The 17,820-nt window shown below is 41.2% G+C and overlaps 1 protein-coding gene across 1 annotated transcript in view; it reads left to right on the top strand.

Moving 5' to 3' along the window:
• The window catches only part of LOC308118416 (voltage-gated delayed rectifier potassium channel KCNH4-like), a gene marked incomplete at both ends in the record, with an annotated part of 37,585 nt that overhangs the window by 16,409 nt on the left and 3,356 nt on the right, over window positions 1-17,820 (top strand). Inside the window, 9 exons of the mRNA XM_080477819.1 lie at window positions 5,255-5,495; window positions 6,170-6,327; window positions 6,553-6,754; window positions 8,036-8,230; window positions 8,940-9,139; window positions 9,435-9,684; window positions 9,764-9,978; window positions 15,937-15,975; window positions 16,726-17,117. Coding sequence (XP_080333945.1) covers window positions 5,255-5,495; window positions 6,170-6,327; window positions 6,553-6,754; window positions 8,036-8,230; window positions 8,940-9,139; window positions 9,435-9,684; window positions 9,764-9,978; window positions 15,937-15,975; window positions 16,726-17,117 — 1,892 coding nt within the window. The remainder of the gene's footprint in view (window positions 1-5,254; window positions 5,496-6,169; window positions 6,328-6,552; window positions 6,755-8,035; window positions 8,231-8,939; window positions 9,140-9,434; window positions 9,685-9,763; window positions 9,979-15,936; window positions 15,976-16,725; window positions 17,118-17,820) is intronic.

Genomic DNA, 17,820 nt, shown 5'->3' with positions numbered 1-17,820 from the left:
GAGGTGGCCAACAGTGAGAGGGGTCCAACATAAGGCCCGTGGACCAAATCCACCCTGCTAAAGGGTCGACTCCTGTACGACACTGCTGATTCTAAAAATGACAAAGGAAACAATAACTGTAATATTTTGTAAAATAAAAGTAACTTTCCTTAGAAGTTGCACTGTTTTCAAATGCATATTTTTTGCACAAACCAAAGATAAAAGTTTTAAGTCATTGTATAGAGGTCATTATGTAATTGTTAAAGTGTTCCAGCCCAACTAAAACAGTATGTGGCCTCTGATCAGAGCTGAAGGTGAAGGTCTCTGTGGCTATACATCGTTTATGCACATGTTATAAATTAATAGAACTTACACTTAAGACCTTTTCGTTGATTTCCTTAAATCTGTGGACACTTAATTAACTGTACTAAGTAATGCAATTGAGCACAACAACTCTGCAATATTGTTTTACCTTTTAAAGACTTAGTTTATCAATGTATGCTGTTGCCACTGTTGACAAGGCAGCATTTCTTCTGCTTGCTTATTATTGAGGTTGCAGTGGGTGGTGGAGGTGGAGGTGGTGTACTGGAGTCCATTATGTTGAAAGGGGTTTCTGATATTCTGTTATTGTGGCAGCTATGAGAACAATCTCTTATTATAATGCAATTTAATCTGAAGGCACCGGAACTACAAGCTACACAGTAAGAGAGGTTATAGCCTAGTTTCTCAGGAGGAGTTTATTCAGTTTGTTTGTTTTTTTAATCATTAAACATGGACATCACACAGTAATAAAGATTGCGTCCTGTTTGAACGTGGTTATATAACTCAGGATTCACATGCAACTTCACCATAGCTCACGAAGACAAACAAACATTTGGGGGTATAGTTCTTTATTTATGATGCACATGTCTTTACATTGTTGGTTTCATGCTAATAGAGGCGGTTGAAACTCATTCTCGCTCAACTAAAACAAAAATCATGGCTATCAAGTGGGTTATTTCATTATTCATCACAGCTGTGAGAGCAAATTCCTGATTGGGGCAAAATTAGTAAGATTGCAAAAATATTCACGAGGCAACTTTTAATTGGCGCAAGTTTAAGAAAAGCCTCCATGGTGGCTTTATGAGGCCCCCTGACATTTTAAGTGTTTCTAAATATTGTGATTCAAGTTGCCACAGATCGTTGTAATATAAAAAGCTAATAATACTCAAACTTTACAGTAATGTGAACGGGGAGTGTGGGAATAGGTTGATTATGATTTTAACTCTGAGGATATTTTTATGTAATTTGTTTGCTTAAAAAAAACGTTGCACTATTATGATAACTGACAATGTTGACATAATGTTGAATGATTTAGTATAAAAGTTTACAAACTGCACAGCAGAAACAGAGTTTGAGACCGGGCCATTAAACCAAGGGAACATGTCCGACTTGATATTATAATTGAACACAAATTGTCTTTACAAACATAAAGAATTATCTAACAACTGAGCATGGAAACTTTTATATTTAAGAGATTGAGAATTTTACCTTTCCCTCCACAATACGGAATATTGAAGCTTTATTGACTTTGTGGAATAAAATTCAGACCAATACCATCATGATATCGATTTGTTATTGAAGAGGGTGTAGTAAATATATTTGTATTTCAAAATCCATAAATCTTTAATTTTTTTAGCTTTAACTCTGATTCCGGTCCATGTCTCCTTCAAACCTTATGTTTGCCCCATGATATCAGCCTCACCACTTCCCTCTCTCTCTCTCTCTCTCTCTCTCTCTCTCTCTCTCTCTCTCTCTCTCTCTCTCTCTCTCTCTCTCTCTCTCTCTCTCTCTCTCTGTCTCTCTCTGTCTCCGTCTGTCACTCTAACCTCATCACTCTCCTGCTTCATCCTGCTGTCTCCCCCATGCTGTCACTTCCCCCATTTCTAACTTCTTAATTTATCTCCTCAGTTCTCTCTTTACTTCTAAGTGCAGCTCCAATATAGAGCCGACCTTCATAATATCAGTTACATTTCTTTACTGTATAGTTAGCTGCGTGTCTTCTATTCCCTGTGGGTTTATAAGATATTGCTCTTTTGAGTTCACAGACGTTATTATATCATAATAGTAGGGTGCGAGTTAGCATGGGGTCAAAATATCAAATATTTATCAACTCAGGGTAAATAAAATACAATACAACTCTTTCACAGGGATTAAAGTTACTCTGATATGTATCCGTCCATCCTCTATACCACAGTCCCACTCTTATGGTTGTTCAGTTGACAGGATGACAGTGAAGTGAGCCTTTGCGAATCGCTGCTTTGCTCTCCTGATGAGCTTTATTTAACTCTTGTTTTGGCAGTTTTATTAAAGCGAGCGAGCGAGCCTCCACTTCCACGGCTATTATTGTGTATTTCCCATTCTGTTTTACTTCTCGGCTGTCTGAGTCTGTGCGGCTGTTAGCTAACAACATCCTCCTCTGCCTCCACACTGACTGCATCTCTATTTGTGGTCCAGTGGCCTGCCTGCCTGCCAAGAAAGAAGAAATGGGACTTATACCTTTCTTTAAAAAAACAACAACAACAAAAAAAAAACATGTGGACATGCTCATAGGTGTTGAAATAGGACTAGAGCTATAAAATAAATCAATAAATAAAGAAGTAGGAGGTAAGGTGTTGTTAACAGGTGCGAGTTGTATCTGCAGCATTGTGTGTACCTTTGTGTCTCACCGTAAGACTTGAAGTGCAAAGATTGTCTTTATTTAAAACATGTTAAAAGCAGTTGTGATGTCAGACCTATAGTAATTAATTAAACATATATAAACAAATAAAGCTGCATGCTTGAAAAGGAGTAGATTTAAAGATAACTGTATTTGATCCAACTCTCTATTCCAAAATGAGCTAAACTGTACCTGAGTATGCAAAAAAAATTGTTAAAATATTATTGCAATGCAACATTAATATAGTTACATATTCTTGGATTATTCACAATTATACAAACATCCCAATACACTGATCAGTATAAACGTACAAATGTATACTTGATATGATTCCAATTATAAGCATATTTCCATATGTAATGAAATATTCAGTCAATTGAAAAGATTCATATAATTAATCAATACAAAGGTCAGTACAGAATAAATAGAAGTTATTGTAGCAGCACACATTACATCACCAGCTCCTACAAAACCAGTTTTTTTTTTCTTGTTATTTTTCCTCACTAATACGCTTGCAGACAGATTTAATGATTCAGCACGTTTTCATCTCCAGTGTCCTGCTGTAACAAAATTTAGTTTAGGGACAATTGGATTGTCGAAGTATTGATCGTATTACAGAGTTCTGTGCAGTAAATACAGGAAAAGTCAGAATGAAACAAGATAACTCGATATATCTAGATGTCATGTGACAGAGTCCTTTTATTTCTTTTTTTTTTAAGCCAATCCTTCCTTTTTTCCTGGTTTTTAGTTAGTCTAGGAGTGTGTAGCCTTGTTAACCATTTTAACCAGGGAATTCTTTTTGAAAATAACAAAGTCAATTTGACAGCGCAGTGTCGCTCTCTGGGGCACTTCAGTCCACAACAACAACAACAATGTTGTCCACATACACACCTAGTGCCTTTGGGGGAAATAAACAATGTAGGACCAAGAACCGACCTCTTGTTCATTAAGTTCAGGTAAAAAGTTCAATATGGAAGTAGACGAATAATATGGTCACGATGCAGCGATTAGATTCCTGGGAAATTTGCATTTTGTAGTTTTTGTCCATCATTGGTGTTGATTTGACTGTCATCTTACGTGTTGTTGTTTTTATTGGTTTGTAATGGCTCATAGTAGTAGTGAGAAAATGTTCAGAAAATGGTCATGAACTCTTGTGGTTGTATGACAAAACACCACCGATAGAAAGGCCCAAAGCATGCTGGGAGATGTAGTCAAAACAGTCAGCTCTGAGCTACAGCCTGAGCTGAGTGTGAATTCCAGCTGTGGCTGTGCGACATGTATTCCCCCGTGTCCCTGCAGCGCAAAGGCTTTTCTTTTCTAATCATGCAGACGTGTTTGGCTGGCAGCTCTGAGTGTCACAGGTCAGATAGGCAGCGTGAACTCTGTGACGTAGAGCAAATTAAAAAAAAAGAAAGACAGAGAAACAGTCCAGCTTTTGCTGACGCTGCTCAAACTGTCATTACAAGTGGCCACAGCTGTTGTTGACAGTCACTGGGAGTTTCATTCTAGAAATTCTACGGCGGTTTTAAGCCCTGGGCTCCATTCAAACTTACTCAAAGCCTCAAGCATGAAGGAATCAACATCAATTTTACTTGGAACAGTTTCAACATCTTACATTCCTGCGTTCATACATTTGACTGTGTCGTCTCGCTGTAACGGCTTCTCCTGGTACAAGAACGGGTTGACGGTTATTTCCCAATTACTGAAAAAAGAATGGCCCAATTTCCCTGAAATTGCAGGCAGCTTCAGAAAACCCCGGGTTAAGACTTCATACACAGCCTCTTGTTTCTGGGCTCACCTGTTTCCACAGTGGCCACATTGTTCTGAGACGGATTACAACTCATTTATCTCTCCTTTCTGTTTCCATCTTGCCCCTTGTCAAATGTAATAGCTTCTCCTCCTGTCTCCCTAAACATGGTTAAGGCTATTATGTGGCAAGTGCATGGCCCCATTTGGAGAGCTGCAGTCTCATTATGTGCAAAATGGACTCCACACTTCATCGGCAATAGCAATTCATACGTTTTACAATTGAATTTTTCTCACTAAAAATGAGAAGAGTACAATGAATAAAGGACAGATTGCAGCAATCATAGCGTTTGGATGTTCAACGTTGCCGTTCTTTTAGTTCTCTTACAGCTACCGCTGAATACACTAATTGCCTTCAGAGGGAGGAAAGTCAAGCGAAGGTCATGCTACATATGAAATCAACAAGCGTCAATGTTGGTATAAGTTTCCCCCTCATTGACCACAGTTCTATCACTGTCATTCTGTATTGTTACTGCACAGCCATTAGAAAGGCCTATCAGAGTCAATGGGAGGCTGTCAAGGGGAGATAACCGGCAGCAATGAACCATGATAACTAATCAGCAGAGGATGCTGACATTTATATTGTCTGTGTCGTGAAAAAAAAAAAAAGAATCTTGGCCCCGCTATGTCCATCTGATTCTTTATTTTCACGTCATTCTTCTTTATAAGCATCTGGTTATCAAGTTCTATGTTTATGCAGCTTTTTGCAGGTACTTATCAACTTGGGGTTAAAATCTAAGAGGCTGTGTCGTTCTTTGTCTCCTCTTACAGAGCATGGTTGACAAGCCGTCATTACCAGAGTACAAGGTGGCAGCGGTGCACAAGTCGCGCTTCATCCTGCTCCACTACAGCGTGTCCAAGGCCCTGTGGGACTGGCTCATCCTGCTGGCCACCTTCTACGTGGCCGTCACCGTGCCCTACAGCATAAGTTTCACGTCGCATGACGATATCGTCAAAGCCGCACGCTCCACCTTCATCAGTGACATCGCGGTGGAATTGCTCTTCATCATTGGTGAGTGTGGACAGAAATGATTATTGAAGTGTTTTCAATGTGGTTTCACCATCATCATGGTTCCGATTGACTGGCATGAGATTGTTTTCCCACATTGCTTTGCACTTTATGTATAGCCTCACTGACACAAGAACAAACCAGTATAAATACATATAAAATACAGTGAAATGTCCAGAAATTATTCCTCCTATTTGTAGCTGCTATTCATGTTTAACTTTTCTATATATGAAACATTACGAGATGTTCAAGCCTAATTTTGAAGGTACACTGTGATGTATCGTCACATTGCTCTTCCAAATAAAGGTGAGGAGAATGTTAAATCACTGATGTACTCACAATGTGACGAAATCTTGTATTTTCTTGTTTCTGAGGGCCTTTTGACTTGGTTATTGTTCAAATCTATTATCCTCATCAGTTGCTTTGCAACAGCTTAACTTGATTATGGTCTAGTGCTACTTGTTTGCTTCAGAGACATACATTTGTTTCCCTCATTCCCATCACTTCTCTAATTTCCATGTATATGATCCATTAATATCTGGTGTGTTGCATCATGTCAACTTCCAGCATGTACATCAGCAAGTCCCGCTCTAACGAAAAACATTCTAACACATTGATCCAGATCCTAATGGTTTATAATCCAGTTTATATCATGTAAATCTTTTGTTTTTGTGCAGATATCATCCTAAACTTTCGCACCACCTATGTGAGTCAGTCGGGGCAGGTGGTGTACGAGGCTCGCTCCATCTGCATCCACTATGCCACCACGTGGTTCTTTGTGGATTTGGTGGCAGCCCTGCCCATCGACCTGCTGTATGTCTTCAACATCACCGTGGTGAGTGCTCCCAAGGGAGAAACAGCATCGTCTCTATGTGACTGTTGGTATGACTGAACTGAAGACTGAAAACTCTCATCCAGATTTCAACTCATCCATGAATAATGAATTTCTACTTGCATTATGAGTGACATGACTTGCTGTTTGCGTCCAGACGAAACCTTCCACACTAATTCTCTCTTCTTCTTTTTTTTTCTACGTTCTGTGCCTGGTCCTCCTCTTCAGACGTCTTTGGTCCACCTGTTTAAGACAATACGTCTCCTGCGCCTCCTCCGTCTCCTCCAGAAGCTGGACCGCTACTCTCAGTACAGCGCCATGGTGTTGACCTTGCTGATGTCTGTGTTTGCCCTGCTGGCGCACTGGATGGCCTGTATTTGGTACATGATTGGACGCAAGGAGATGGAGACTAATGAGACGTGGGACATCGGTGAGTCTCTGTTCGAGCCCCAGTGGAGGTGGATTGTGTCAAAGACTTGTATTATACAGCCAATAAAATGTTATATCTTTTTTCTAAGACTGTCCAAACTGTATTTATTTATTTAGTTAGTTATTTATTTATTTATTTATTTATTTATTTAGTTAGTTAGTTAGTTAGTTAGTTAGTTAGTTAGTTAGTTAGTTAGTTAGTTAGTTAGTTAGTTAGTTAGTTAGTTAGTTATTACAGGTGTATTCTAGCATACATTAATTAAGACTACACTAAATTTTTACCCATCCAGTGAGCATATTTGGTTTCTCTCCACTCAGCTATAAATAGTGATGGTTCACACATTGGGTGTTCAGCTCAGCGCAGTGGCGTTACGGAGATGGACACACGCTGTGCTAACGAGAACCATCTGAAACTAAATCAAAAACCCATATGAAATTGGCCGGCAGGCAAGCTGGACGCTAATGTCTCCTTTGTGTGCCTGTTTGAAAATGGAGACCAAATAAAAGCCGAGCATTAGTGTTTTTATTCTTTAAATTATGCAAGAAGCAGCCGAAAACCTGTCTCATTATTTACGCTGCCGTCTGAGCAGATCAAAGAATCTGTCTATTTTATGGGTTCATCAACAACAAAGAAAAGGCTGCTAACAAGCATTGGGTTACTCCCTCTGCTTAACAGCCTTCATATGACATAGTGCAAGGTAGAAGAAAATTAGACACCTGGCCCAATGAAGTGTGTGTGTGTGTGTGTGTGTGTGTGTGTGTGTGTGTGTGTGTGTGTGTGTGTGTGTGTGTGTGTGTGTGTGTGTGTGTGTGTGTGTGTGTGTGTGTGTGTGTGTGTGTGTGTGTGTGTGTGTGTGTGTGTGTGTGTGTGTGTGTGTGTGTGTGTGTGTGTGTGTGTGTGTGTGTGTGTGCGCATTACTGTGCTCACTTATGAGAGGGCATCGTGTCAATAGGGACGTTAAGTCACACCTGCTAATTAAGACTAAGACTCTTATTCATCTCTCGAGAAGCCTGGCTAATTCTGCCCTGTCCCACATGACCATGCCAGCCAATATACACACACACACACACACACACACACACACACACACACACACACACACACACACACACACACACACACACACACACACACCAACATACACTCTAGTGTTTTGTTCGATATTACATCCGTTCTCTGATGCCTCCATCAAGCACAAAGCTGATAGAAGAGAAAAGAAACATAAAACTATCAAGCACCCATAACTAATGCACTATCTATACTCGTGCTTCTTCCTACAAGGGTGGCTTCATGAGCTGGGCAAGCGTCTGGAAACCCCCTACATTAACAGCACAGTGGGCGGCCCGACGGTGCGCAGCTCCTACATCGCTGCCCTCTACTTCACCCTCAGCAGCCTGACCAGTGTGGGCTTCGGCAATGTCTGCGCCAACACCGACGCTGAGAAGATCTTTTCCATTTGCACCATGCTCATTGGCGGTATGTCTGACACTTGGGTTCCTAGCAGTGCAAAAGAAAAAGAAAGAAATCAGCCAGAAGTGGGTTGAATGGTTTGGCTGACCTATAAATCGCAGCTTGTCGCCATATTTATATCCCAGAAAAAGAGATGATTTGAGCACAAATGGCAATTACTTGTGCAACAGCCCAGAGGATAATTACGTGTTTATTTTACAGCTTTGTGAGAAGGACGAAGTAAACAACGCTGTAATTTATTGGTGCAACTGTGTGGATCAAGAAGCAAATTACATTTTACATTAATTCAGGAATGATCATTAAAGTCAAAGATACATTTCACAGTCAAGCACCTCTGGAAAAAAAAGTTTAATTTACAATTGTAAACTCTGTACAGTGTCGCACAGTAGTTTAGTGGTTATTAACAATCATAGATTCATAGTTTCAAGTCTTGGTTGAACTTGGTGATGATTCTGTGTGAAGTTTAAATAGACGTTTAATTAGTCAGAACATTATTTCAGCTTTACTGATCTAAAGTGTCAAATAATAAAACTTGACTCTGGAGAAATAGCTTTCTTATAAAATGCTAATAGTCTAGAAACAACCATTTGAGATAAACTACTGACTGTGTGTGTGAGTGTTTCCTGCTCTTTGCTCATAGTCAGCCGGGAAGGAATAATTCATTGCACTTATTGAAGTTTTACTCTGTGATTCCTTTGTATTTTGTGTCTCTCAGCTCTGATGCACGCCCTGGTCTTCGGTAACGTGACGGCCATCATCCAGCGCATGTACTCGCGCCGCTCTCTCTACCACACACGCATGAAGGACCTGAAGGACTTCATCCGTGTCCACAGTCTGCCCCAGCAGCTTAAGCAGCGCATGCTAGAGTACTTCCAGACTACCTGGTCTGTCAACAATGGCATAGATGCCAACGAGGTAGGAAGCCCTTTCATTGTGGCTGTCATGTAATACCTTTGGACACGGTACAATCGGTTCCTGCAGCACTTCAAGGCATCGTTTTCATGGCATTTGAACAATGGAGCCTCTTTAGACATTCAGCGCGAGCCCTTTAAACCTGTAATTGTTTATGATTTTGTACAACACATGGCCGGCTGTGCGACATCAATTGATATCCTATTGAAATTCAAAAGAGGGTAACTGCTGGCAGCACAGTCCATCCCCTAATTACCAATCTGTGTCACACCTCATCACATCTGTCACATATCCCCAGCTCCTGCACGACTTCCCTGACGAGCTGCGGGCTGACATCGCCATGCATCTGAATAAGGACATCCTCCAGCTGCCGGTCTTTAACGGGGCCAGCCGGGGCTGTCTGCGCTCGCTCTCCCTACATATAAAAACCTCTTTCTGCGTCCCTGGGGAGTACCTGATTCGTCAGGGTGATGCACTGCATGCCAACTACTTTGTCTGCTCTGGATCTCTGGAGGTGCTGAAGGATTGCATGGTCCTGGCTATATTAGGTCAGTGGATCATGTTTTGTGTGTTTGTACACTGCAGAGGAAACATAAAGCTCGAAAGTCATTCTCTTTTGAATTTTAGGCAAAGGGGACCTGATTGGATCCGACCTGCCTGGAACCGACCAGGTGATCAAAACGAATGCTGACGTGAAGGCGCTCACCTACTGTGATCTCCAGTACATCGGTGTGCGAGGCCTGAGGGAGGTGCTGGAGCTCTACCCCGAATACGCCAGCGTGTTTGCCTCCGACATCCACAACAACCTCACCTATAACCTGCGCGAGGGCAGCCAAGACGAGGTACTGAACACACTCATTACACGAAGCATTATCGCTGATTATATTTGTTTTTGTTCTAAATCACAAGTAGAATTACAGTAATTGATTGATCCACAGAAGGAGCTTATGTTGCTTATGTTTAATGCAAAAATCATTTCAAATGAAGGGATTTGTGTTCGATTATTCCTTTGTTGTGCTTTTAGGAAATAAATCGTATACTATGGGAATGCCTGTTTGTCTTAAACGGTGTTACATTTGTAAGGGACATGCATCTGTGGGATGAGTGTCTGGATTGCGCAAGTACAATTTTGCTAAACCTTCTCTACCAAAAAGATCATAGAGACCTGTTTATAACCAGTCCCCCTCTAGCATTTAGTGGTTTATTAATTTAGTTGAGAAAGGGATATGAGATTTGGGGCAGTTGTGTTTAATTAAAGACACTCTGTATTTAAATTAAGTAGAAATGTAAGCTTACCGTATGTTTTTAATGTTTCCGACACTGACTACTAGTACCAAAAGGATTACTTCAAAGTAAGCTGTTGTGTTTTCTTTTGTCAATTCGGTTGATTTAAAAACTCCACTTTCCTTGTATTCAGTCATTCACTGCCTGAAATATGAACAAACAGCAACACATCAAACATAACATATTCCTAAAATGCTGCATTATAGAAAATGGTTCGGAATAAAGTGCAGCGTCTTACTAAACTAACTTAACTTTCTACATAAAAGTGTGGTGAAGCGGAGCCAATTAAACAGCCCATTTGTGCCCCTTAGCTGCCTTTGTTCCTCTCGTTGACTCTTGTTCTCCTTTGTGACCAAAAGGTTGTATGTGCTTTGATTGTCACACCAATTACCATACGCACTCGCCAATGTCAAGCACCCCTATCGCTTCCACTCACCGCCCCAGAGCCCAGCAGGAGGGCGTTACACACGGACACTGACCTCCTCGCAGTGCAGCGTGTTTCCCTCGCCAGTTATTTAAGAAGACATTGCATAAGTAAGGGATACTACCCAACACTTTGCATGTGGTGCGATTGGAATGGATAACACAAGGAACCGAGATCCACTTAGAAACTTTTACAATTGTGGAAAGCAAAAACACACAAGTGCTGCATGTCAAAATAAAAAGATCAGCCGTGAAGTTCCACGTGTAGTTCGACTCAGTCTTACGTTCTTTTTTTAACATCAGTCCGTGACCTTCGTATTTTCTACCATTTGTGTTGCTAGGCAACATCTGACTGAACGCAAAGGACCTCGCAAGTCTTAACCGGGGGTTTTCTGATCCTGACAAGTTTTAATGCTGCGGGAAACGAAAGAGGATTTTTCACTGATTGCTGTCAAATTCAGCAGCAAAGAATTGCAAGTGGGCTGGTGCATGATGTTGTTAAAACCATCTGCCCTGCAGAGATAAGGTGACATCGTGCGGTCTCACATGCCCAGGCTGGCTCTCTCCTCTGTTCCAGACACAATACCCAATCACTGTCTCACTGTTTCGCTCCTACCTGACTTCTTATCATCTCTATATTTCACGTGTGATTTTGTGCGTTTCCTCTGGGGTTGTCTCCTTTACCCTGCAGCCATCCTTCACCCTCACTGTGGGCAACATCGTTATGACCTGCTATTTTAAGCCCTCTTTCCTCTTCCTCGCAGGAGTTCCCAGATCCACTCAAAAGTGATGCACATTGAAGATTATATTTCAGTTATTGATGGCTCGATACATCTTGCTCCAAGCTCGGAAATATTATTTTTAGTTTAAGAATATAACTAACACAGAGTCCTAACAAGTAGTTGCAATATAATATAATGTTCAATGTGTCCAGTCACTATCATTTAATCAAAAGTGTACCACTGATCTAAATTCATGCACTTGGTGAAATTCATATAGATCAAAACAATACGGTAAAGTATCTAATAGTGTGCAGGAGCCTCCATTATTGTGTTATATGGTTCATTTTGCTATTCAATTTGTAGACTCTACAATAGCTGATCTGAATCCATTCAAACACTCCTGTTTCACCTACATTGGTTTTGAACATTTATCTAAAAGAATCAATGTATTTATGTATTACCAACAAACATAACAAGGTTTATTCACTGATTTATGTGGCAACCACACAATGCAAACAATTAAACTCATATTTATATTTGATCTTTGACTGACTAAATTGGCAGAGCTCCCGGGGACTTTCTTTCCATGTTCATTCTTGTAAAGTCTCCAACAGGGCGTTCCTCATGGCTCCCACTCGCCATTTAATTTATTTGCAGTTTTTATTGCTCATTAGTTTAATTAATTATACTCCTCTTTCCCCCCCTGTTTTTGTTTGTTTTCGAGCGCGATGCATGGGGACATCTGTGCTGGTGGAGTAAATTGCCGGGTGTCTTTTTGTCAGTCAAGCTGAGCGAACACAACTTGAGCTGCAATAATGAGGGCTTCAAAATAAAAAGCAGTTTCATTTCCTAAAGGCACATTAACAGAATTTTCCACCTCATACGAACGCTTTAAGAAAGCCAATTTAACAGGAAAAAGTTTATTATCGTCCGACCTCTCCGACCAAAGTGTGTTGGATTTGTAGACGCCACAGATGAAGGAATATTCCGAGAGTCAGAGAGCCTTTTTGGGATGTGGCATGTCATGAGGTCTAGAGAAAACACGTCTCTCACACCATCTGCTCTGGGTTTCTGCTCGAGCGCAGGGTGAAGGAATGATCAAGTACCTGCCTGCCAAGCTCCACCGAGTCCTCACATACACACACGTAAATGCACACACACACACACACACACACATACACACACACCCACACACACACACACACACACACACACACGTAAATGCACACACACACACACACACACACACACAGGGTAAAATTCATAGTTACACTCATCAACATTTGAGGTGGGAGTTGCTGAAGGATCGGCGGTCCTTTTACACTCAAGAGATATGAGAGAGTGGTATGCTGACTGCACAGCAATGAATTATTTGTTTTGAAATAGCCAAAGAAACAGATTGTAGAAATGCCTATTACAGGATAAGGTATCCAGAGGGGACTACTTTATCTTCATTACAGTATAGCAAAACAAAACAAAACAAAAAGAACACACTGCCAGATGGAAAATGAGGGATTTTTGTCAACTCTGTAATTAAATGTCATTAAACTTTCATTCCACTACCGAAGAAGGATTCTGGATTCTGGTCAAGACTGTAAAAGTTTGGAAGCTTATTTGCTCGGCAAACTGCGGCTGGATGTCTCATCTGAAGCAGCTTAAACCTGTAAAATGTTTGTGATTTCGATCATGATTATAGATATTTGTATTAGTATCTCAACAAATAAAGTTAGAGTTCAGATATTCCTCATTCATGGAGCCCCACTCTGAGCAGCTCCCATGTAGTAGCTCAAACAAAGACTTCAAGGTCGATTGTTTGACTCAGGATTTGATGCTCATTTGTTAGAGGATGTGCGTTTTGAGGGATACGGAGGGACTTGGTTGTCCTGGATGGATTGGGTAGGTCATCCCAGCACCAGGGACGCTGCAGTGTCTCCAAAAGTTGTCCCTCAACGGCCGTGTCACCACAGGGAGAGTTAAGTAGTCACAAGTCATGGAGTATGAAGAGCAAGCTGGTCAGTGGAGGGTTACGGGAATCCCTTCAGTGTCTTATACTCGCAAAACAAGTTGTAAATATTTACTTGTCGGAGTCCGAAGGATCACAGAGAGGAGGTGACATACAACCGTCTGAGGTGACTGTACTGTCAGACTGCATTGCATTAATGGAATTAGTTTATCTTAAACTTTGCTGGATCATTGATTCTGTATGAACTGCAAAACTGTCCAAGATCAGCCGCTGACATCTGATTCTGAGACGATTCATGCAACAAAAAATTGCACAATCTCACTTGTAACTTTTCACCCACAGCAACAATTTCAAGATTTAGTTTTTTTGGTATATTCATCTTTCTAAACTCTCAGTGAGCATTGAGAGAATATGCTAGATTTAAATCTACGAATCTACGGAACTACGGCAATAACAACTCAAACAGCACTTTTAAGAACAGTTGTTCGCAGAGTGCTCTACAGTGAAAACACACAAACATGAAAAAAGTCAGGCTCGACAGCAGACATGGACATGAAATCATGTTAGAAATGCGAGACATGCACTCATATCAGATATAGTTAAAAATGTATTTCTTTAACAGATATGAGCTGCTGCAGTGTGTGGAGGAACTACACACAGTTCTTCACTTTCTTCACTTTTCCGCCACTCACCCAACATGAATACGCCATTTGGCATTAGTAGACCAGACTTAGACATTTTCTCATGAGTGTTACACATATGCTTAGCTCTGCTGCTCAAACCACAATTGCCTGTCCCTTATAAATATCTTTATATCCCCTATTGCTAACCGGAGGAGCAGAAAGTCTCCACCTCTGAGCCCCGTTCTGCAAAGGCTTTTCAGAATAAAAGGCGTTTTTTTTCATTTGCATCGTCTCTCTGTAAAAGTATCTAGAGATGACTGTTGTATCTGGGGCTATATAAATACAATTGGATTGAATAAATGTGACAACAGCTGTTACCAACAGCATATGATTAAATGCCACAAAGCATCGTTACACACAATTTCCCACTCATAAGTTCCCATTACTTTTTGAGTTTAGTTTTTATGATAGATTACAGCCACTCATCAGAGTCGGTCCTTTCCCCAACAGTTAGGTCCCTACAGACTCACTTTGCTATGTGGGACATGTGTTGCATCAGTGCCACATTAATTGATATTTGATGCTCATTTAATGTCGTTTGGCACCAATATTCCTCGCTGGATGGTTAATCATTCCTTTTTGCCCCGGGTGAGTTTTCCTGATGAGGAGACGCTGCCACCGTCCTGAATTGACTCACAGATGTGCCTCCTCTGCCTTTCACATGAGCTCCACTTGCAAAGATTCACAGCCACATTCTGTTTTCACGTCCTTTTCGTGGCGACGACCTTGAAAGTTGCTGTTCTGCTTCGCTGGAGGCTTAAATTTTGTTGCATATCCTCAATGGTTTCCTTCATCAAAGAGCTCGAGAACGGAGCTCGCGCCGTCACATTGAGCCTCGTTCTTAGACGCATATTTTTCACACGTGAGGGAAACCTTCACAGCATTGCAGTTTTATTTGCCACCCACCTAGTAAGTATGCTAAATCGCTAATAATTTATCCACATGCTGGCAGACGGTCCAACTGTTGCCGGGTTTCTGACGCAACCGAGTGCAAAAAGAAGATTGAAATCATTGTGAAACGTTTGTTAAAAACTACTGTAATGTACACAGTCGTCTTTCCACAAATTCTTTTGTCTAATGGTGCTTAGATTTATTTTAATTTTGTCCACTTCAAGATTTTCCTGCTTTAACTCTTTCTTTCTGTGTGGAATGTCCATGTTGTCAGGGGTTACACCACTTTCCTAGGACCACTATGGGGTAATACATCTGAAATGTAAAAACGTTGTATTGTATTGGTGAGCTGCTCTGCAATGGCAATGTCTTGTCGGTTTTGTCCTTTATTGACAACGAAAATTGTAAAACACTGATCTGTGTTTCAAAAGTCCATCTGTACCTCTGGCTTCATTCAATAAGTGCTTAAATATTCTCAAAATTCTTTCAAAATAAGCCTATATGTTAGCCAGGTGACATATAGTAAACACTTAACCTACACCTACAAGAATTATTTAAGTAATAATAAATATATAGAAATAAAAAGAAAAAACAAGCAAAGCATGTACGCTTAATTTTATTTCATTCTTTTTTTTCTCTCATTGACCTCATGTGGGCTGGTCAGAGACGGCCAGAGGGCAGCATGTGGCCTGCAGGCTGCACACTGCCAAGGTCTGGTGTCGAGGGTGGATGGAGATTTAAAAGTGAAACTGATGAATGCATCATGCTTGTTACTGTATTTATTCTTTTTTCTTTTTTCGTGTGTAATCCCCCGTTGTGTCTTTGCTACTGCAGGGCTTCAGAAGATTTTCAAGGTCGCCGCGGCTTCATCATGTGAGTACGATGGAAATTCATCACACTTCTCCACATGTTGTCAGACGTGAATTCCCGGCCAACTTATAAAAAATAAACAATTAGGATTATTATTTAGTGCTATTAAATGTTTGGTAAGCAGGACTGTGACACATTGCTCAAAAATGTGTGTGAAAGCTGTTTGGAGGTGAGCTTCCTGTTTGTTTCTGGGGGAAACTGAAATGCTGGTGAGTCTGCAGTGCAAGGAGAGAGCGGGGGGGGTGGGGGGTCCCAGGAGTCGACTCACTAACTGGGTCAATATCAGTTCTGATGGAAAACCTTGTGAGCTAAACAATTCACTACGAACTGTTTGCTTGTTATTATTGATAATCAGAATATTCTGTTCACAGTTCTCGCTTTGTGTGTTATTACAATAATTCCTCGTGACGTTGTGTTGGGAGCGAAACAGATTGTTAACAGGATTGAAGCTGTGTCACTAAAATATAATTATCTGTAACTCATTAGAATAACAAAGCGGCTGCTGTTTATCAGAAGCGTTAAACACATGAAGAAACTTGTCACCTCAGGTTATAATAAATGTTTGTTTTTCAAAATGAGCTTGTTCAGGTGCAGCTTTTTAAACTCATTATGAATTTGATTTATTTTGGGTTTTATTTGACAGGAATTGAAATCAGGCTTCTTCTTTTTTTTGTTGTTATTATTATTTCGACACCATCCTGGACTCTATATTTTGTCCAATTTCGACACGTGTCACTGTTTTCTCACATGCAGGAATCCAGGCTTCCCTCCATAGTGGAAACTAAGGGTGACGACTTCGACGACTCTGCCCACCTCTCTCCAGCCACTCGCTCCCGCCGCAACCTCCTGCTGCCAAACTTTGCCAGCCCCGTGCGCCGCACCTCCCTGGGGAACCTCCTCGGGGACGAGTTGCGGCAGTTCAACGCCCTGCGGCGGTGCCGCTCGCCAAACCTTAGCCGCGGCTTCCTCGGGGGGCAAAGCTCATCGTCGCCACAGCCTCCGTCAAAAAAAGACCACAGCAGTCCCACTTCAGCTCCTGCCTCGGCCTCAGCTTCAGCCCAGGACGAGCCAGACGCTGAGCAGAGGCCCTCCAAGCTGCTCATACCCACCGTCACTTGTTTTGGACCTCCAGATCTCAGCCCCAGGTTGGTACAACCTGTCATCCAATGTAAAGATACAATCATAGAAACACGTGTTTAACAACATGACATTTTGTGATTCTGGCCAACTACATGAAACCGATTGTTGTACGATTTAAAACAATGGTAATGTTTCAGGTTGATACAGCTTTATGTGTTCTGATTGTAAGTCATACATCGATTACAATAAAATCACCCACATCTCTTCCACCTGAGGAGTTCTCACCTTCGAGAAAGAAAATTGAAAGCTTCATGCTCGTGTTCTTATTTTTTCATATTGTTTGATTTGCCCTTTGCTCAGTTTTCGCTTTACTTTCCCATTTCTGGCTTATATTATCTGTTTTAAACTGATGAAAATGCAAGCCCAAATGATATAGATTTAAGTTTTTGTGTTGTCATCATAATTTGTCTGTATATTCAGGCTGAATCTAATAGTCCCACACAATGTGAGCGTCTGAGTGTGGTGTTGCAGTACAGAACTGCTTGAGAAAGCCTCCATCATGTACCGAACGTAAATGGAGAGTATTTGCATTGCATATTTCAACAGATGTCACTGCATTTTATCACCAGCAAACCTTATCCTCCTGCCCCAGCCATCTGTATTCATAATGTATCCCTAAGTCATCCGGTAGGTTCTAGATATGGGTAAGTGTTGGATCACCGGGCTCAAGTGTCCACCCCTTCAGACCGGCCTCCTCTCTTCGTGTTG

The sequence above is a fragment of the Lipophrys pholis genome (genome assembly GCF_963383615.2).
Source record: "Lipophrys pholis genome assembly, chromosome: 1".
In the NCBI taxonomy this organism is placed as follows: Eukaryota; Metazoa; Chordata; class Actinopteri; order Blenniiformes; family Blenniidae; genus Lipophrys; species Lipophrys pholis.
Note: the sequence above shows the minus strand (reverse complement) of the source record. Positions and strands in the feature narration are given on the sequence as shown.